The 22,824-nt window shown below is 39.2% G+C and overlaps 1 protein-coding gene across 1 annotated transcript; it reads right to left on the reverse strand.

Annotated features, from left to right (window-relative positions):
* Positions 1 to 4,655: 4,655 nt before the first annotated feature.
* ANAPC4 (anaphase promoting complex subunit 4) lies at positions 4,656 to 22,197 on the reverse strand. The gene is made up of 27 exons (XM_010148939.1): positions 22,096 to 22,197; positions 20,881 to 21,013; positions 20,108 to 20,182; positions 19,940 to 19,966; positions 19,797 to 19,841; positions 17,973 to 18,057; positions 17,479 to 17,589; positions 16,825 to 16,908; positions 16,479 to 16,565; positions 15,719 to 15,783; positions 15,583 to 15,625; positions 15,402 to 15,478; positions 14,862 to 14,962; positions 14,735 to 14,786; positions 14,400 to 14,455; positions 13,150 to 13,196; positions 12,172 to 12,228; positions 11,976 to 12,032; positions 11,329 to 11,422; positions 9,584 to 9,681; positions 9,028 to 9,089; positions 8,906 to 8,944; positions 8,718 to 8,819; positions 7,768 to 7,845; positions 6,751 to 6,921; positions 5,211 to 5,334; positions 4,656 to 4,871 (listed from the first exon to the last, which is right to left on the reverse strand). Exons 2-27 carry the CDS (start codon positions 20,910 to 20,912, stop codon positions 4,656 to 4,658), a joined length of 2,085 nt encoding a protein of 694 aa, XP_010147241.1. The 5' UTR covers positions 20,913 to 21,013; positions 22,096 to 22,197.
* Positions 22,198 to 22,824: the final 627 nt, after the last annotated feature.

The raw sequence follows: 22,824 nt of genomic DNA on the forward strand, positions 1-22,824 counted from the left end.
GCTCAATCCCCACAAAATTGTTAAATAGTGCTGGTCCCCATACCAACCCCTGAGGAATACCACTCATCACTGGTCTCCGCTCAAGACACTGAGCCACTGACCACAACTCTGAGTACAAACACCCAAGCCAGTTCCTTATCCACTGCCTGATCCATCCATCAAACTCATGTTACTCCAATTTAGAAACAAGGATGTCGTGTGGGACAGTGTCAAACACTTTGCACAAGTCCTGGTAGATGATGTCAAGTTGCTCTTCCCTTACTCAAAGCTTTAATCCCACCAAATTTGTCAGGCACAATTTGCCCTTGGTGAAGCCATGCTGGCTGTAACCAATCACCTCCTTAGTTTCCATATGCCTTAACATGGTTTCCAGGAGGATCTGCTCCATGATCCTGCCAGGCACAGAGGTGAGACTGACTGGCCTGTAGTTTCTTGGATCTTCCATTTTCCCTTTTTAAAACTAGGGGTTATGTTTCCCCTTTTCCAAGCAGTGGGAACTTCACCAGACTGCCATGACTTCTCGAATATGAGGGGTAGTGTCTTAGTACTTCATCTGCCAGTTCCCTCAGATGCATCTCAACAGGTCCCAGGGACTTGTGCACCTTCAGGTTCCTTAGGTGGTCTCAAATCTGGTCTTCTAGAGCAGACGGGTCTTCATTCTCCCAGTCCCTGCCTTCGCCTTCTGCGACTTGGGCAGTGTGGCTTGAGCACTTGTCAGTGAAGACCGAGATAAAGTCACCAAGTACCTCAGCCTTCCCCATCTCTTGGGTAACCAGGTCTCCCATTTCCTTCTAAAGAGGGCTCACATTTTCCCTAGTCTTCCTTTTACCACCAACATATCTATAGAAGCTTTTCTTGTTGACCTTGATGCCTTGGCTAATTTAATACTATCAGGGCTTTAGCTTTCCCAACCTGATCCCTGGCTGTTCAATGTCTCTGTATTCCTCCCAGGCTACATGTCCCTGCTTCCACCCTCTGTAGGCTTCCCTTTTGTGTTTGACTTTGTCCAAGAGCTCCTTGTTCACCCACACAGGCCTCCTGGCATCTTCCCATCGCTGTTGGAATGCATTGCTCCTGAGCTTGGAGGAGCTGTTCAGTATTAAGCTAGGAGGGAGGAGAGGAGGCAAGCTCTCTCCCCTTATTGGGAGATCTCCTTCAACCAGGACTTTAGAACCAAGGGCTGACCCTGGATCAGTTTTTCTGGGTTAAGGACTGGGTGGCACAGGACTTTGGCTAGAGCTAAGATCATGCCAGTAAAACGTCAATATACTTGACCATGACAGATAAGGTTTTTCCTTCACTCATTATTGAGTGATCAAGCTTCAGGTCAAGGAATTAACAGTAATCTACAAAGATAAAATACACTGGGGAGACAAGACAGGAGAGACAGAGTGTCTCTTCACTCTATTCCAGCTGCAATTTGTTTAAAATCTCGTAGAGTTTGGTCATCTCAATCTATTGCCTCCCTGAGAACCAACTCAAGCCAACTCTCACAGTGCCATTCCTCCTGAGCGAGCCATCAGATGCCTTAATTTAAACCAGGTCTTACTTTCTCTCAACCTTCAGTAACTTCAAACTTCTCCAAAATACTGACTGCATCTTTATGAGAGGATCTCACATCTTATTTGACATGTGATCATTTCAATATTTCTGCCAACTACAGTGACTCTTCACAACAGAAAATATTCATTCTATTTTAAAAAGTATTAAAAAAAAATTATAGGAAAAGGGAGAAAACCAAGACACATTGTAATGAGCCCTGTATTTATGGATTACCAAAAGTCCTTGAAAGTGAATCTCCCAGGTACAAACTATACCCTCTTATTTGGCAGCACAGCACACCTATCACTGTACATCTCCCTACAGCTGAAGTAATAGTCAAAATTTGTAAGGAAATCAGCTGGGTGTGAAGTAACTGAAAAGTGAAAGCACAGTCATGTAGTCACTTCTGATTTCAGATTAGCAGCTGCTTTTATTAGAAAGCAGAGATCAACCCTGAGACTTATCTACTAAGATGAGAGCTTCAACTTAGAACACAGGTAGAAGTGAAACGTGTAGTTGGGAAGCTGAAAGCCATGGTCACTGGTTACTTGTAGGCCACATTTTTATGAACATCAGTCTCTTATTAAATTCCCATGAAGCACTCAGCTCTGCTGGTCTGTATCTTTTTTTTACAGTAGTCTGGGCATTGATACTGTGGAACACTTTTTATCCATTTATTCTAAATCATGATTCTGCATGACCACAATGATCTCTGTCATAAGTACTGGTGATAAACCAGACCAAGAAGTAGGTCTGACCCAAATGTTGCTATAAACATAGTAGGAATTTAACATAAAATTCTGCTTTTGTGTCCAAGAGCCTCCAAGTAACCTTTTATAGGCATAAACAAGGGTGGAATTTGGCCCAGAGCAACTTGCTTTTAAGCAGCATTCAAACAAGAAGATGATTAATACATACCACAAGGAAATCAACATACCAGAAAAACTGCCCAGGATCTTAAAAAAAACTAGAAATGCCACATACAAAACAGGTAGATATTAAAAAAAATAGTAGTGAATGATTCTTAGACACCTAAGGATTACTATTACCAAGAGTGGGTTGTGTGTATAGTTGCTGAGAACATAAAACTTCTTTTGACTACAAAACTATCAAGAATGAGAACTCACAGCAGCAAAAGGTTGAACGAGCCTTCTGTTATCATAAAAAAGAATGATGAAGAAGAGATGAAAGTGGTGAGATCATCACATCTAAACACCATAAAATCCTGAAAAACTTCCAAACCAAGTATTTCCTATTACCCTTTTGAAAACAGATGCATAAGCACATTACTGTCACAATCATCATTAGAGAAATCTGGTAGCAAAATAAAAGTGTTTGACAGAAGGAATCGGCAATACATTCAGAAGCACTGACCTAAACCGGGTGCATTCGTATCGTGTCACTGTGAAATGCAGAAAGCGCACATGCACTTATCCAAGCCAGAAACACAACTCCCCTTGACTCAAGTATAGCCAAGACTGAGCTAGAAAGGTGCACACAATAGCTTCAAGGAGATTTCTGAAGAGCATGCCCCTGTGGCATGGGACACACCTCCTGTTAACACAAATTTAGAAACAATTATGGGCAGGGCAGATCAAATTTCCATAAACCCATGGAGTAAAACTACTTAGCAGAAAGCACAGCAAAACAATTGTTTCCAAGCACTTTACTGTGACAATTCTTCAAGTTCCATGAGAAGCAAAAGATCCTGGAAGAACACATGGCCAGGCTCAAGCTGATTGGGTTCTGCTGTAGCAGCAATTTCTCATCAAGAGTAATTGCTGTACACAGAAAACACACAGCACTTTTGAATGGGTGTTTCTGCCCCTCCTGTCAGGCAGCTTCATTGTGCCTTCAACCACTAGCATCTGTTAGATGAGAACGCTAACAGCAAACAGCTTTCAAGGAAGTTGGTAAGGAAGGAAAAAAAAATAGGAAGTCTCTCTCAAAACCGTTCTGTTTTGTTTACAGTGGTCTCCCCCAAACAGTCCAGAAACTTCAAAAATCCACTTTAAAAAGCAGTTACTTAAAAATGGTGCATTTCAAACGAGGGGAAAAGGATAAGACTGGTATTTGACTTTTTCAATGCCAAATAACAATTTCAGAAGATTTATTTATTTTTGAAGAACAGAATGGAACACATGCATAAGACCTGGCTGTCTTCACAAATACAAGGTGCACTCACTGTTCTGAAGGCAGATCATGCATTTAGCAGCATTGTTCATTCAAAGCTGAATTTTAAGTCAGTTGAGACTTTGACAGCTAGTAGGGAAGAAGAAAACATTTTAGATTTCTAAACACTGTTTCTAGCTTCTACTGCTTAGCACTATGCCATTCCTATAGCAATATATACATTAGCAAGGAACATGTTTATGCTGAAGCCTACTCACTACATAATATCACATCAAAATAAAAAAAAAGAGAGACTCTGTTTTAACTTTTCATTAAAAATAGCAGACGGAAAAGACAGACTTTCAAAAACAACCTCACAGAAACCAAGCAGGCTGAGACATGCAAACATTTGACAAAATGTACACACACACACACACAAATGTTGCACTGAGGATTCAAGAACCAAACGGATTGAAATACTGTGTTAACTGAGGACAGATGTTATCAAGAGAGCATTTAAAAGTATGTATTTAAATGACAACTACTACATTTTGTTGTCTAACTAGACTTATGATGCTCTGCAAGCTTCCTGTTGGCCATACACAAGGAAACTTCTGTACCCATTACTAGAACACAAAGTCTGAGAAGAAAAGATTTCGGTCCAAGTTTTGTTCTTTTTATACACAAGTTCATTTTATCTCAGTAACAGTATTCAGGACTGAACAGGTTACATAGAAAAAACGTTAGGTGGCATTTGTTTCTCCTCTCGTATAAAAAAAATGCAAGTGGAAAAGCTCAAGGAAATTTTGTTCATACTAAACCATGTGCCAGATGAGAAAGGGTCAAATAAACATATTCTAGAAAACAGTCTCAGCTGAGAAGCAAGGCAGAATTCTGACACACAACATCCTACTACAGCTGCTGGAGGAGGTACAGGACACATTGCCTCAGCAGCCTGAAGTTAGGTTAGCCTTGTCGCTTTACCAGTATAAAAGCCTATGTCAAGGATCCAGACTTGATTCATGTTCTTCAGTTTCATCAGGTAGTTCCTCAGCAGAGGCATCACACACATTGTCCTGGTTATCTGCAGACCGATTTAGCTCATCAGATTCCCCAGCTGCAATCTGAGTTGCTTCTTCTTCCTCTTCTTCCTCAACTTCCCCATCATCCTCTACATCCATCTCGAACACCCTCACATGACGGAGATTTGAATTTAGCTACGGAGACATTAAGAAGTTTCCATTAATAAATAAATCAGAGGATCAATGCCACCTCAAACGTCAGCCAATAGCTTTGAAAATAGCCTTTATCTTTGAAATGGAGGTATCAAGGAAATTAGCAACATTTTTATGGCTCTGCAGGGTGAAAAGTAAATCAATTAATTTCTGATAAAGTTTTTCCATGGTGTGTTATGAGAGGTATGACTATCTTGACATACTTAAAACAGATTATGAGAATAATCTATTTGGTAAAAAAAAAAGTATTGATAAAGCTCACTAAGTCAGTAGAAACAGGTTATCAGTCTCCACAGACTTGCTCATAGATATTGTACTTACCACACAGGAAACTTTTCTAATGCCATTTACAGAAACATACTGAGCTTTCATGTTCTCCAGCACTCTCCACTGATTCTCCAAGAAGACAGTACGCGTAGGTATCTCACCACTTTGCTCATCCAGCCTGCACGTCAGAAGAAAGGCAGAAAGCTAGTACAGAAGAAACAATTCCAGTACTAAGAAAAACCTCAATCAGCCCAGGTTTTTTATGTCTAAGTTTTATTATACCATATGCAACAAGCAGCTAAGCATGTGAAACCATCATAACTCTGTTACTGATATTCTGGAGAGGGGGAGCCAACTGTGAAGACACAGCATGTTTCAACTGAGGTAGACTGCAGCAGATGAGAAGGGAGTTGGCAAGCCTCATCTTCCTACAAGTAACAGCTACAGCAGGAGAACGAGGATGGCTTTCCTTCAGAGCTCTCCTCCGAACGACAAGGAGTTTCTGAACAAAATCCCAGAGGCAATGCCTCCACTTACACAAGTGGGGCCTCCACGACCTTTCAAAGATGTATCACTCCAGTTCAGCCCCTATCACAGGGAGTGGATGAAGGAACTTCCTGCCAATTACAGCGCCCAGGATTAGTTTGAACCCACTTTTAATATTTTCTGTTCATTCTTCAGTACACAATTTCTTCGTGGCGTAGACCCAAAATATTTACAATACAGTATGGTTCTTTATTTTGAGGTAAAAATGTATCTTAAGCAAAACACCAGAGAGGCACAGGGAGAAAAGAGAAGAAGCAAGTGAGGCACAAGAACTAAAAGACTAGATTCACCCCTTGAACTACACTGGCCTTCTGTGTGTGTTCATCTCCTCGAGACGCTCTCCCTACGCCAACACACAGAGGCACCAATTGTGATGTTTCAAGGCAAAACTGACTATAGTTCTACATGTGACTACCATGGGAGAGATGAAGAAATATCTGTGTATCCTTATTGCAAGGCAGATTTATACAAGCAAATATACTGAAAACATCCTAAACTCATGTATTCTGACTAGCAAAGTTAGCATCCTCTAAAGAAAAGAAGATTCCTGATTCTACAGGATGTCTTCAACTGGTACTCCCAAGAGCCGTGTACACAGCTCAAAAACACAAAACCAACACTAATCCAATCTCCAGAAAACCACAGAACAAAAATGTTTAGGAGGTTTCCATTTCCCCACCTCACCCGCCCTGGCACAAAAGGAGAGCCACGAAGATGCTCAGAGGGCGGGAGCCCCTCTGCTATGGGGACAGGCTGAGAGAGTTGGGCTTGTTCAGCCGTGTGAAGAGAAGGCTCTGGGGAGACCTTATAGCACCTTCCAGTACCTGAAGGGGCTACAAGGAAGCTGGGGGGGACTTTTTACAAGGGCCTGTGGTGACAGAGCAAGGGGTAATGGGTTTAAATTGAAAGTGGGGAGGTTTAGATTAGATATCAGGAAGAAGTTCTTCCCAGAAAGGGTGGTGAGGCACTGGAACAGGTTGCCCAGAGAAGCTGTGGATGCCCCATCCCTGGAAGTGTTCAAGGCCAGGCTGAATGATGCTTTCAGTACCTTTTAGTAGAATCCCAGATGAATTCCTTGTCTTGGTCCTCATCTGTATATACTGAAGGTAAAGGCAGCTGAGCTAAGATTCTCTCCTTCCCCTCTTGTTCCATGCTCTCCTTCAGAATTACAGTTACAGTTTCATCATCATAGAAGTGTGCATCTAAACAACTGTAGCATCTATAAGAAAAGAATTTAGAAAGCATCGAAGAATAAAAGTGAATACAGAACTATACTTTTCAATGAATGCTGTGCAACTTAAATAATCAGTAGTTAACAGTGAATTTTACTGTAAACAATAAAAAAAGATCAACCATGCGGCTAAGACCCTGAAAGACAGCCAGCGCCGTTCCTGTCTCATGCGGGAAAGATTATTCTGAAGGTAAACCAAAAAAAAAAAAAAAAACCCACCACCAACCACCCACCACAAACTACAACTTACTAGCAATCTTATTTTTTCCCATTTCAGGTGACATTTAAGAAGGAGTAAACACGGACACCAAAGAAAATCTAGGAACACAACTGAAGGTACTGAGGGCAATCACATCTGGCTTTTCTACATGAAAAGGATGAGCTTGGTCTGCCATGTCTTGCCATGGCAAGAGCCGTTTCCAGCTAGCTTTGTTTCTTGCAAATGTGCTAAAGCTCTAGTTTTCAACTAGAAAAAAAACATTGTCTTGACTTTTCTACATGAAAAGGATGAGCTTGGTCTGCCATGTCTTCCGAGATGCCTTCATTCAGGCATACCATGTCTCACTCCTCCTTACCTAAAGGATATCACAGATATAAGCAAGAGCCGTTTCCAGCTAGCTTTGTTTCTTGCAAATGTGCTAAAGCTCTAGTTTTCAACTAGAAAACAAACATTTACTTGACCTTGAAATGAAGTGCACTATAAGACTCCTACAACACAGAATAAAAGCCAAACAGTAAGGCCTGCAAAGTTAACTTAATGTAAAACAAACTCTAGAAAACACGGTCTTCAATTTAGCAATCTGTAATTCTGGAAGAAAAATTAAATATACTGACCTGGAGTCTGAGATCTCATTTATAGTGTTGTTCAAGAAGTTTCCAAAATCTACTGCAAGGATTCCATTACTGACAGACCTAGAACAACAGTGTTCATTACCTCAGTAGTTTATTTTCCATTCACAGAGAATTCAAACTCTCTAATGGCAACTGTGGTTAAGAGATAGCGTAAGCCTGTCTCAGCTCAGCACAATGCACATCTACAACCCAAAATGACGTCACTGGTGGATGGGAACCTTTTGATTTCTTCTGCCCCTCAGCAAAACGTGACTGCTGGAGTCAAACGGTAAACTGCATCTGGCTTGTAGGATACAGTCGTTCTTTGCTCAACTCTTGGCTCAAGTGTCCTAGTCTCAGGTCTGTTAAGTTACTTGTTACTCAAACCTACAGAAACCAAGTTTAGACTTTTAGATATCAACGAGGGAATAAATAGTATAGAATCTACAGCACAAGGCTGTAATTTTGTCATCAGCAGCTCTCAACTGGAAACATGAAAGGTAGTTTTACCATCTGTTATCCTCATCATTGTAACTGCTTTAAAAATTCCCACCCCTACCACAGTTCATTATCTCCTCAAACTGAATGACAGAGATGATAAAAATCAGTATTTTACAGAGGAGGAGGAGATTTTTATTTTCTAAACCCAGATCATTTCCGTGATCCCACTGACAGAATGCATCTTAAAGAAGTTGTATCAGCACAAATAGGCAGTGACAAACTGCCTCTTGGGCAGAGAAACTCTTGCAGGCACACAAACCTACACCCCGAAGAGATGCATTCTGTTTGTTGCACCTATGAGTCCACCTCCCATTTTTCCTTAGAGTATTAAATTACAGGCTGCAAAGGGTTTATCAAAGAATAGCATTTATAGGAAGACAAAGCAACACTGGAAGCGTGATTCCCTGTCATGTACCGAAGATCACAGACCACTTTTTCCCTTTTTGTCTTACCTGGAAGTATCAGTATGTCTCCTCAAAATGCATATTTTAGAAATAGAATTTTCTAATATGGTGAAGAGAACATAATGTATATTGGATGTTTTGTCATTCCACCTGTAATATGGGGGAGGAAATGAAAATTTTCAACAAGTTTTAATAATTGGTAAATGACACAGAAGAAGGAAAAGCAACATACTTACAGAAATGGTAGTTTAAATAACTGAGGCGTGGAACCATCACTGAAAAAGAAAAACCCAACCAGTTTATAAAACACTACTGGGATTTTGTGCAACTGAGCTTTAGAAGTAGTGTAAAGAAATACCTTTGAGAGGTTTTGTAGAGTGACATGCAGACTGCTTGATGCACTGACTTTCCAATTACATCCTAATAAATATAATGAAGATAGGCCAAAAAATGCAAGGAGTTATTCATAATTATACATCTTTAAGACAAAAAAACCCCTCAACCAAACAAAAAACAGCCGAAAGAAAAATCCACCAATATTTATACTGGAATAAACACCCCAAATGCAAACATTACTGTCACTCGATACAAGTTTCATGCTTCTTCACAATATATGGACTAATGTATTGCCAAACACAGTTACGGCACACTGTGCACACACCAAGCTAGTTAAAAAACATATCCCAGTGATGTGGGAACAGAAGACATGAAACAAAACAATCCCCCATTAGGCCCTCCCTAGCCACACACTTGAGACCTCCTGGCAGTGGTGAAGCTGGGCTACATGCTAGCACCTAAAGTTGTAGGCACTCAGAGGCACAGATTCAACCCTCAGGCCTTACTAAGCACGATTACGATCTTCAGTTGACTGCTACCCCTCAAAGAAAGTTGTAATTTCCATAAATTGGACTTACCGCTGGCTTTTGTAAACACTGATCGATGACCCCTTCCATTTGCCTTTTGACAAAATGCAGTGATTTCTCAGGGTAGTAGGGAAACAAAAGTGGGCTTTCTGCAAACAGATAAAGTTCATTTTAAAAATGCTTGTATTTTTGTAAAAACATACTACTCTTACTAAAGTGACAAATTGGAATGGGTCCAGCGGAGCGTCAATAAGATGGTCACAGGGCTACAGCACATGCTTGACAAAGAGAATCTGGGGGGGCCGGGTTCATCCAGCCTAGGGAAGCAAGGGCTAATAAGGAGGCGCCCGTGGCTCACTAAAAAAACGTAATTTTTAAAGCTGCACACAGAGAGGAGCAGAGTCATGAGCTCCAGCAAGGGAAGTTCCAATCAGATATAAGAAAAAGAAGTTTCCACAAGGACTGGTCAGTCACTGGAGCAGGGCGCCCAGGGAGCCTGCAGGGTCCCTATCCTTGCAAGCGTAGAGGACCTCACAACTTGCCCTGCTGTGGTTGGATTAGGTGACCGCCTGAATTATTTTCCAATTCTAAATTCTAACTCAAGTAACTAGCTGGACTACAATATGAAACAAGATAAACGAATGAGAAATGGAGGCCTGTCTGCTGCTTCGAGTTTTCTTCACAGCCCATTCAAAATTGCAAAAAAATACAGAATCGCGTTTACCCAAGAGCCAGAAACACAGTTGCCATAAAATATCTTGTTTAAACTAAACAATTTCCATACTTTCCATAGTAGCTATGATTTGGCTTCAATGGGACCAATTTAGTCTTAGGAAATGAAATACTTTGGAAGACGACAGTTTTTGTAATAAAACTCACTATTTATTTTAAGTATATAACCTGTTTCTTTCCAATATTTAGCTGTAAAAATCATAAAAATTACATCAACCAAATCAGCAATATGAAACACCAAAGAAGGGTAGAAAGTGTCAAGGACATAAGCATTACTTGTCCTATAAATCTTACAGTTCTGAGAGAGAGATAAACATCTCAATACTTGCCAAATTAATACCAACAAAACCACTTACAAACCATCTCTCCAAACAACCACGGATCTCGGGTAGTAACAGAAATGACCAGTCAAGTAGTCCACACATTTAAAGTATCAAACACATTTTCAAAGCATGTTTAAAAAAAGCATCTTCTAAATACTACTTTGCCAAACAAAAAGGCTACCGCTTCCCCCTTTTTTAACTGAATTAAATAGGCAGAAAAAGGCAGCTATAGCCAATTTTATTAGAAGACAGCTTGTGCTGTATAGGTTTTACAGTCTATGGCTTCTCAAGTTAAACAAGAATAATTTTCAACATCAGCTTGTTACAGTCTCTTACTACTTTTTCACCACTGATTAACAAAATAGCCTCAGATTCTAGTCAAAGAGAACAAGTTAGGACACTTCCCCCATGTATGACCTAAGGATAATTATTCCTTCCTTGATCTGGAATTAACATCTAAAATAGACATCTCCTGGTATTCCTTCCAAGCCAATATCTGACACTGGTACACAGAAGGCAGGAAACTCCTAATACCCAGAAAATGCTAACTGACTGGGCAAGCAGCTACATAAAAACTGTGTAAAATAACAAGGCCCATTTATTTTATTCTGCTCAGATGGAGACCCATGACTAACACCAGAGAAAAAACTCGTAAGTGTGAAAAACCAGATCACTTCTACATGTGTTACATTCTATGTGTATCTTTGATTTGATTTTACTTTTTACTAAAGCACATGTTACCTTTCAGATGAGTACTGTTTTTAAGAAAGTTAAACCACTGATTTCCCTCTGTATTAGGTGGTGACACAAGGTCATCGTCTTCATCTTTCAAGTACTAGGAAAGAAACCGACATTTGTGAGACTGCATTTTAAGAATAAGGTACAATAGAATTCACCTCCAACATTGCCCCCTATGAGTCTGTTAAAGATCACTTCCTAATTCAACATGCCTTACTCTGAAAAACTAAATATATTACCTCTTCTCAAAACAAGAAGACAAATCAACTATTATCCAAGATCATAGAGTGGTATTTCCATAAGAAACTGAATTTTACATCGATTTTGAGCACAAAGTTTTGCAGTCCAGTGATTAATGGCATGAAAAAGACAGACACATTTCAGTTTTACATTACAATTGCTGGCTGTGAAGAAGTTTCATCCTTTTTCTAAAAATACAGCATGTGTAAAGTAAAACCTTAAGATGTGTTTTTAAACACTCCTTTTCCTAATAATAGTCAAAAATAATTAAAATATTTTCCTTTACCATTACTGGAATGAGCAGCACATAGCAAAAGGAACAGAGAATAAAAGCAGGCACAGCTTCAAAAGCTTCTCCATCTAAGGATTTTCTCATTTATTCTTTTTTCATTTACTTCCTAGATCCTTACCTGGCCAACTCTCTCCACATTGAAGTATTTTCCTTTGCGATTGTAAAGTTCTGGTGCCTGAAAAAATGATACAAACAAAACTGTTATTTAAACCCGAAGTTAATGAGAAGTACCATATAAAAAGTTGATTGAATTATTTCATTATGGGATTTTTAGATTCCATTCTCGCTGTACTTGGCAAATCAATATAACTTACCTCATTGAAGTGTTCAGTAAGAAAATCAGCGACAAAAGTGATATCTTTTTGAGTCATCTAAAACAAAAAAAAAATGGTGAGAAAAGCAAAGGATAAGAAATAGATTTCAGTGAGCACACAACACGTTCAGTATGCTGCACAAGCACAGCTCCCTCAGCCTGTCTTCACAGAGCAAGTGCTCCAGCCTCCAACCTGCTTGGAAGCCCTCTGCTGAACTCATTCCAGTGAATTCATGTCCGTTTTGGATAGGTGGGCCCCAAACTGGAGAAAGTATTTAGCACTCATCACATCTAGAATAAAGAGGGTAACTTCTTCCCCTTGACCTCCTGGCCGTGCTCCTGTTAGTACGGCCCTGCTTACACCTGGCTGCCTTGCCACCAGGGCACACCGCTGCCTCATGCCCAGCTTGCACCCAGCAGTGTCCCCAGGGCCATCTCAGCAGAGTGCCTCCTCCGCCAGCTGGGGCCCTGCTGTGCAAGGGCAGGGTGTTACTCTACCCCAGGACAGAACCTTGCGTTTGTCCTTACTGAACTTCAGGAGGCGCCTGTCTGTCCACTCTCCCAGCCTATCTTATTTCCCTCTGGAAAGCACCTCTGCCCTCGAGTGTCTTAGCTGGTTCACCCTGTGTGATGGTGTCTGCAAGTCTGAGGCAGGTGTATTCCATCTCCTCTATCAGGGCATTGGTAACAATGCTAAAATCCCATTCTGGCTAACTTAGTGATTTAGGGCACATAAGGAGCTGCTATACACAGAGGCCTCACGTTCACATACAGCGTACTCAAAAGAGCAGTATTAACAAAACGGAAAATGTAACTAACGTGAGACAGCATATTAGGGTGAATCTGCAGGCATCAACTTTCTCAAATGACACAGGCACTATCCTTTAAGTTTTGGAACAAAAGTAAGCCTTTAAAATTGCCCTCTAGGTCAAGCAGAATACAGAATATACCACCATTTACTAGAAAATATTACTACTACCTTGTTCAACTCTGGAAGCACATGATCTTCTGACATCCTCAACATGGCTAAGAGAAAAATTACATTCTTATTGCATTCATATTAATATGTTTTCTTAACATTCTTAATTTTCCATGGCTATGTAATACGGCAGTGCTGATAAAATAGGCAAGATTAACTTGTCAGAAGCAAGAGAGTCTGGAATGAAGAATTATGAACTGAACCTGAAATTAGGTCTCACTTCCCCCACTAGTTTACAACACAAATCTTGGAGAATTTTTATCTTTAATCTTTTCCAACTGCATTGTACCCTCTACAGGACTGAGATAAAATGATGATAAAAAGGGTTCTAAACGTATTCACGTACATACTAACAGCAGTAAAATGGATATATATAATATACATGAATACTGTCATGCCCAGAAGAATGTGTTTTAAGAGAAGTAATTTTAAAGTGAGGTTTAGATAAACAGTTCTCTGTTTAGTTTCGAGACAAGCAAACACAGTGAACATTTAAATAATTAAAGTTCTAATGTTATGACAAAGAAGTCTGATAAGTTCTGCTTTCTGCAATTTTAAAAATTAAAATTATTGTATTCCAGCTAGTAAGTGCCAACACTGCATTTCTGGTACTTCTACAGTATCTGGTAACACTGCTTATTTTTTTGTAAAGTAGTTCGGTAAAGATCAATTTAAAATTATAAGCCTATATATAACCACTTTATAAAAACAAGCAGGCTAAAATACAGTGTTCTGCACTGTTTTCTAACATTTTACTGGCAGCTAGCCAGCTACAATTGGTGGTGGTTATTCAGTGCCTCCAAACACTCAGAGACTGTTCACATCTATGTACAACTTCCCCCCCAACAAGGTCTCCACAGGAGAAAACAGCTAGTGACAGTGTAGAGGAGAGTTAGACTACACTTCAAATTTGGTGTAAGCTACATCCTAAGTCCTTAAATTTCTCCAAGTCAAGACCAGCAAATTGCTCATGAAGCAGATAGCAGTTTAGAGTAACATTACAGGATAAGTATATACAGTACCCACTGCACACACACTAAGTTTAATTGAGATCTATCAAATTTATGATCTGTGTTTCATTTTATAATTATTCTTGCCTCATCAACTGTAACCTTTGGATAAATGTCCAGAAATCTTCTATGATGGAAATAAACAGATGGTTATAACTAAGATCCCTTAACTACTTGCTGACATTTCAGTGCTTACAGTACAAAACAGATACCAGATGCTTACTATGTCATTAAGCTTACCAACATACAGCCATCGAAAAAATGCTTTGAAGTTTTTCATACTACTGTCAATAACTCTGAGGGAGAAACAAAGAAAGAAATTACCAGATCTAAGTGTCAGAAGCTGCTCCAGGCTTAAGACTCACCCTTACTACAGAAAGGACTGCAAGCACTATTCATTGTTTTAAAAATGCCCAACGCAGCCTTCCAAGCAAGACTATTGTTAGGCTATCAGTCTGTGAGACACAGTGAGACAAGAGAAAAGCTCACCACCAACACAAGAGCCTCCACACCCAGCCTCCCCTTAGATACAAGGCTCAATAGGCATATTTAAATTCTCCAAAATTCATACTTACTGAAGCAGCTCATTTGCTTTCAGGATGAAAGAACCAACAGCAATAATAGCCTCTGCAAAAAGAGCTAGCTGTTATTATTAAGCTTTCATAAGTGACATCAGAGGGGGTATGTAACACACTACTGTACCTTCAATTCCAGATGCATCTAATCCCAGAGACTCATATTTTTGTTTCCATAAAGCCATTCCTTTCAATTCACTCAAGTGATATAACAGTGCCTCGGAGCCACTAAGAAGACAAACCAAAGCATAATCTTTTAGTCACCCTTTGGAAATTCACTGCTTCACTGTATGCTACATTTTCATGATTTAATGTGCCAGGTGGAGAGCTTTACCTCTTAAATGCCAGACCAACTTATAAAGTATCAATTCACATAAAACCAAGTATTGTCCTCATGATTCTAACCACCACACAAAGTTGATGTGAATATTTTGCATGTAGCCTAGTAAACACACCCGGCAGTGACATACAGGTGGCTTGTAATGGAGATTGTTCAAAACACTCAGTAGTTCTCCATCACCCAAAAGCCAATTAGTACATTTTGCCATGATCACAGTGCCCACACCAGCACACCAACATACAAAGAGCCACCAACACAGCACTGCCTGTTAGCAAAGCATATAATATGCCATTCTATCGATAGTTCTGTGGACATTCCGTGACTTACCTCTGCAAATGACTGATGACCAGCTTTTGTATACTGGAATAGGAAGACTCTATGGACTGACCAAGTTTTTTTAAACCCTGTTAAAAAAGAAATGGAAATATGTAATAATGTTCTGTTAACAGAACAGTGATTAAAAGATAGTGAAATAGATTATTTTAATGTGCTATAAATATTAACATACCTTCACCGTCAGTTGGTTCATTAGTAACGCCTGAAGTTCCAGACTAAAGAGGGTGGGGGAGAGAATCAAATATCTGCTCATTTTGTGTTTCAGCATTGAATGCAAATGCATACTCAGATAAGACAACAGTAACTACCTTGCTTTGCCCCACAACAACAGCTGCATAAACTCATCCTGAACGGAAGTGGTTGTATTCTTTTCCTGTCAGTCAAAATGATTGAAATAGATTGGTAAAAGGATTAAGTCCAGGCTATTAAATAATCTCACAAACACATTCAAAATATATCGGAAAAACCACCCATATCCTTGAATGCCGAAATCAGACTACTGATCACTGGAAATTTTCTAGTATTTTAAGTTATTTTCAGTTATATTGCCCAGTAAAAATTCTAAGCAGTTTGCCATCACCAAGAATCTATTTTTTAAAAACGAAATAAAATTATTTGATTCAATTAACTTCTAGCCATGGTCAACAAACGCAACATTTAAGCCAATCCAAGCGCACCTTAATCATGGCTGTCGTGCATGCTCTACTGAACTAGGCTGTCAGTGCTGGTGGGCTGTTATTCAACCCCTACAGTACTCGGCTTATCAGTGACTGAAGTACAAAATGCACAACCCTAAACAGAAAGCAACGGATCAATAGCTCTGCAAGCTGAAAACCATCACTTTTGAGTAAGTTGGAATAAATAAAGAAGTACCACAAAACAAACGTGCCTGATTGTACTCAGGTATCTTCAGCATCAAAGCACTTGACACGCAATAGGTTCCAGGTTGCCTCTGAACTCAAGAGCTTGTTGCCTGGAGGCTTTATGCTTGAACAGCACCAAGTTATTAGGATGAACAGAACTATTGCAGAAAATGCTTTTCCAGAAGAATGGTTAATATGACAGTACCTGTACAAACTTGGTTAGCCGTGAGTCCATCTGCATCAGTATCTCTTCCCACGCTTCACACATGCACGTCAATGACAGCTTTATATACTGTAAAGACAGACACAGACGTTAGCGTTACTCCCTTTTTCCTCCCCTTCAAAACACATCCAAGAACTGGACGCTACAATACAAAGGGAAGATATACTGTAGATATTATATAAAATTTAATGCCAAATTCCAAGTTAAGAGTTCTACATTTACTTAAAATCAACTTAAGCTCCCTACTAGAAAACAGTAGGAGGTAGGAGAAAACAGTGTTACTGGTGTTAAGAACTGTGTCAGTAAAAAAAATGTACCACAACCATACCTGTAAGAGAGTTGAAATGTGAGTAAACTTCCGGGCCATTCGAGTTACCTCAGGTAAGTAACTTGATAACAGACTAGTATCCAGCTGTAAGAAACAAAACAAGCAACAGTTAACAGATTATTTTTAAGAAATTTTAGAGTACAGAAATGAAAAGACAAATGGGGAGGACCCACCCAAACACTGTCATTTCTCATTTCCTTGAAGATGATTTTATGAGGAAAATGCATTTAATTCCAAGGGACAATAAATATTTGAACACATCTATAAAAACTCCTGATGAAGCTGCTCATTTTGGAGTTCTAACAGTAACAGTTTTAAGGATGGCTGTTCTAAATAGACTGCACAATCAACAGCATTGCTCCTAGTCTTTGTGAGCAGGATGAAAAAAACCTGAATAACTGTAGTTGAATAAACAAATGCTATGTTTAACATAGCATTTTAAAAGAATGCCTCAGATCATAACCATCAGTCTCAGCAGTGAAACTGCATGTTAACGTGATAAATCCAAATGATAAATCCAGGATGAATTTCAGATAGGTTGGGAATGGTAGGTGGGTTTTTTCTGCAAATAATGGGACAGCACTAAAGCTACCAGGAAGTCATTAATCACAACAGTTTGACTTTTAAAGAACATTTTAAGATTACTTCACTTGCCTGAAAATACATTATCTCTGCTTCGCTGTCTGAAGAGTCTCGCATCTCTGTAATAACCGATAGTGACTTCAAATCACTAGACAAACACAGTCCACGACAAGAACCTGCCACCTGAAGGATTCCAGTTTAAAAGTTAATGAAATCTTGCATTTCTGGTCAGAGGTATTTATTGTTCTAACACATCCACATACAAAGGCGGCTGCATTCAACGACACGTATGTACAAAGTGGAATTTTCAGCTACTGTTTGGGAACAGAAGCACTCTTTTGACAGTGGATTAGCGTTGAACTTGGTTGCATTTTAAACAAGATGTTAAAGTTGCCAGTCTTTCCAATAATAACCACACAACCCAACTGAGAGAAACAACTATTCCCTTCCTTAAACTTCAACAGCCCAGTTTTGCTTATGTGTAAGCACACACAGGTCTTTTTTTCATTCAATTCCGCTGTAGCTTGTTACATTATGAAGAAAACACCGAGAGGAACAGAACCTACCCCAGTTACTGTAGCAATCTTGAACATTCCATAAGCATAAATCTCAATAAACCCTGAGCTGCCACCAAGGACAAGAGCATTAAGCCTAAAAAAATAGAGTATGTGTTGATGAGCATGCTGAAACAAATTGTAAAGCATACAAATGTAATTCTTAATGCTTACATTCCATCCTTTTACTGAAGATTCTCTGAAGAATCGCTGAACAAAAAGAAACATAGTACTAGTGTCTACAATCCAAGAAATTTTAAAACAAAAAAATTACTGGCTTGGATTTCATTGATAAGATGTGCCTTTAACACGTAAAGAAAGAATATCAGTTACTAAATTAACCAAGAGAATAGGGAAAAAACAACATAATTTAGGCACAGAAGCCCTTCTTCACTGACTTTGTACTTCCAGAAGAAAACAGTAACCGTTTCTAACAACAGCCCACCCACCAATACAGGTTGCAAAGCATTCTTACAGAGTTACTGTGGAGCTGCCCTGAGCTTATCCTAACTACACACAGAGTAAGTTTGTTGCAGTCTCTCAGTACCACTCCTCTGCAACACCTCAAAGGCATAAACATTTGAAACAGACAGCAGCAAAGAACAGCCCCAAGTATCACCAGCTTCAGAAACGGAAACCCAGTTCAAAAACAGGGGCTGGGACAGCCAGATCTGTGTTTTGCTCACTTACTCAAACCAACTTGCTTCAATGACCTGGGAAAAATGCTTTTCTTTGACCTCTCCCATTCTGACTATATTTAAAACATTAAAGTTTGGACAGGGAAGTTGCCTACTGCTGTCATGCATCCACACATCTTCAACTGCACGTATTTGCTTACATTACAGCGAGCAGTAACACTCTCCAACAAAAAAAAATATGCGTTTTGCATATCCTCTTATAAATACGAGAAAATTAACTGCAACTTCTGCCTGTTACACACCTAAGTATATGTTAAAGGAGAATGTTACCATTAAAACCAAGACAGAACTTAACAAGAGAGTAACTGAAAAACTTTTGATTAACCGCATGGATGAAGGAGCACAGATACCCGAAAGCTCCTACACCACAAAAAGCTGCCATGTGTCTCTTTCTAGCAGGGAAGTCCTGCTGTAAGGAGAGATAACAAGTCTTAAAAGGGAATAACTGGTGATAGAGATGCAAATTTTGAAATAAGGAGGATGATTCTCACTGATGGGACTGTAAAGAAGAGTGAAGGACAGCAAATGGAAAATCAAGGCACAGAGGTTAAGCGCCCTTCTCAAAGATGCCCCACAAGCACACCACAAAACCAGTCTCAGTATGCTAAACGACACTTCCTCCAGCTGCTCCTCACGTTTCATAAGAGATACCTCCTTTATTTTAAAGAAAGCCTAAAACAGCTGATTTCAAAGCTAATTTTGAGTCTAGCTTTGTCACATTCACACACTGCCTGTCTGTAAGAAGCATTCACAAATGTCTCCAAAAACAGCTTAAGTAACACATACAGTATAGGCTTGAAATACACACCAACAAATTATCTTCTAAGGAAAAGAAAATATGACACAAATAGCAGGTGCTGATAAAGTGCCTTATAATATCTCTAAATTGAGGAGAAAAGGTGTAAGATGATGGAATCTTTTGTTAATATATTCTTTGAATTTATCTTTGTATGTGAAAAAGACATGCCATATCCTTTCCCCAGAATCCTTAAAAACAGACTATGAATAATTTAAAGGTAAACCCACTCACCCATTGTTTTATAGCTTGAAGAAAAAAAAAAAACCATACACACACAAAAAACCCACCCCAATCAACACAAACAAAAAACCTCCACAACCACCCACATATGGAATTTACCTTACATCACCCAGAAGCTTCATAATCTCATCTGACTTTTCTTCACTGAAAATACAAAATATGTGATTGGGGTTTATGTAGCTTGTCTCAATACCGGAAAACAAAACCAAAACGAATAGAGAGATAAGATGATAATTTCTTACCTGAAAATTTTTGCACTGGTACTGTAACTGAAAACAAAATAATTATTCTCAATAAAAATGAACAGACATCTAATCCAAAGCATCTGCAGAGCATTAAAGATGAGTAACCAAAACAATGACAATAAATGACAAATTGTATCTTCTAAAGCTTACCAGTATAATGCTTACTTTTTGGGTAGCGCTGGCAATTTAGGCAAAAGGAGATTTGATTCATCCTCAGCATTGTAAAAGGAAGTGAGAACACTGAAAAAAAATACTATCTTTACCACCCAAGCTGTAAAAATGTGGGGGGAAGAGAATTTCTTTCTAACTTCAAAGTTACAGCATATATTCAATATGTCATTAAAAAGTTACAGGTATCAGAGGGATAATAACTTATCAAATTACAACAGAACTGCCAGTGGGGTTGGATGTAACACCAAAGACACATTGTGAAAGACCTAAGCACCAAACTAAAGATCTTGAGAACACAAGTGAAGAAAGACTTAAAAATAATACTTATTCGACTAACAAAATAGATGAGCATAATGGCAGGGGGGGTTGGAACTAGATGATCTTTAAGGTCCCTTCCAACCCAAACGATTCTATGATAATAACATTATTATAATGAGTTTAATTAATTGGTATCAAAGTAAGGTGGATCAGAAGACAGGCTGTATAAGCTAACACTAGATTAAGCAGCTCTTAAGAAGTGGGTGCTCAAGATCATGCTGAAATTTGTGTATATAATGTAAAGAACCACAAGTCTAAGATAGCAGCATTAAAACTAAGTATGAAAAGCGTCTGTTCTAACTAAAATGAAAATTTTAGCCAAGCCATAACAAAAAGCTAAGTAATATTATATTCTTTGGTATGACCGCGTGTACCACAGTTAAGTATAAATTACTTGTACAGTGGCACTACATAGCCCATAATTTACTTATAGGGTTTTTCGGGCTCACCTGCTTTCCTCAGTTACTTCCATCCAATGCATGTAAGTAATAGATGAGTCAACAGAGAAGGAGTGCAAGCTTTCAGGTTTTTCTACATCACACAGAATAATCCGCTTGGTATCGGTAAGGCCAAAAGCCAAAACTAGAGAAAGATGAGTAAAATGTATAAACAACCAACATGCAAAACTGTGTAGTTACTTCAAACTGAATCAGAAAATAACGTGTCTTCAAAGCCAACTACTGAAGTCTCTCCTTGTATCTTTATAGTCCTTCCAAATTCTCATTTAAAACCCTTCATTAAAATGAAGCTTTGAACCCGTACCACATTTTAGGTGAAAAATTTAAGCCAAAGGCATGGCCCCGCAATTTTTTATCTACATGTTGAACATCTTTCTAATACTTCCAACAACAGTTCTGATAAAGCAGAGGTGCTTTTATTTCCCCGCAAATTTCAGGCCAAAATTATCTATAAAGACTGTCCACCAGGAAGGTTTGGCTTTTATTACAACAAAATACAATTTAAGACTTGCACTGTGCAGCTTCTGCATCACTTTCTTCTTGAATTTACTAATTCATAAAAGCATCCGGCAAGCAAAGGTTTCCATGCTAACTTCCTTGAAATCACAAACAGCTTAAAAAGAAGTTTCTTAAACTCCTCCAACTCCATCATCAAACTACACAGGTATTTTTTACCCACATGTCACGGAACAAAACTGTTCCCGTTCTCCAGTTTCAAATGGAGTTAAAAAAATTAATTTCTAGCTTAGGTTTATTAAGCTACTCATTTCAACATTGTTTCTAAGGAAAAGGCTTTTTTTCCCTCTTGTGTATTACTAGAGCAATTTTAGCCTCTAAATTTCAACCTGTGCTAAATAAGTGAAGCTCTTCAGCCAACCCTGACCAGGCAGCCTCTCTCTGTACCTGCACAGTAAATTTTGTCATTCATATAAAAACACCATGCTTAGTTAGGAACTGGAAGGTTTTTTATACATTGCAAAGCAGTATTTTGGACATAAATCCACCTTGCAAATCTTTCTTGCAGTTGCTTTCAATGGTGTAACTCTATTACTTTAAATAAACCTACAGAAAATTAAGCTACCGCTCTCTCCAAACACAGTTTACTTGAAAATTTCCTTCACAGATAAGAGGTATTATCAGCACAACTTTCACTACTTTCCAATAGGACTTTTACTGCTCCATATCACCTCGTATACTTGACATTACTTTTGCCATCTGGTCTCCAAGCAAGAGCAGTCACTTCTTTTCCTGTGTTTTCGTTTGGAGGCAAACTCCACACTCGCTGAAAGTTTGCCAGCCGATGAAGTAAAACCTACAGAGCAAACACATTGAAGACAGAAGAATAGAATGTTTTCCCATCAATACCAGTTTGCAAATCAGTTCAAGATACACTTTTTTACCATTCTTGAATAACTCCTGTGTCTTAAATATCACCCGCTCCTGTGGCAGGCGATTCACCCCTATCTCATTTCAGAGGACAGTATACTGTGTACTATACAGCAACAGAGAAATAAGCTGCGCCTTGGATAACCGTCTGTAACCAGGCGGGGTTTCCCACGCCTCTCCAGCCAAGGTTGCCTGAGAGCACAAGTCTGTCTTCATGAAGGGTCACATACAACAGGTCCAAGGAATTAAAAAAAAAAACAAAAACAAAAACAAAAAAACACCCACCACACAAAAAACCCACACACACCTGCAAAGATATTCAATTTAACCAGAATGTTTCATGTGCTTTAGAACCCCGCAGATGCAGGCACTGAGAGCATCATCACCGAATTAGGAGGTAAAAAGGGGCAGTAAGTATTGAGAAGCTCGATAAAAAAACTGCTATTCCGAAACGCCGGGCTGAGCTCACAGGAACCATGCCACAAACGAGCAGAGGCACCTCAGCGACTGCACGGCAGAGACAGAGCCTCCCCGCCAGCTGCAGCCACC

The sequence above is a fragment of the Eurypyga helias genome, unplaced genomic scaffold (assembly GCF_000690775.1).
Source record: "Eurypyga helias isolate BGI_N326 unplaced genomic scaffold, ASM69077v1 scaffold13553, whole genome shotgun sequence".
Taxonomy (NCBI): Eukaryota; Metazoa; Chordata; class Aves; order Eurypygiformes; family Eurypygidae; genus Eurypyga; species Eurypyga helias.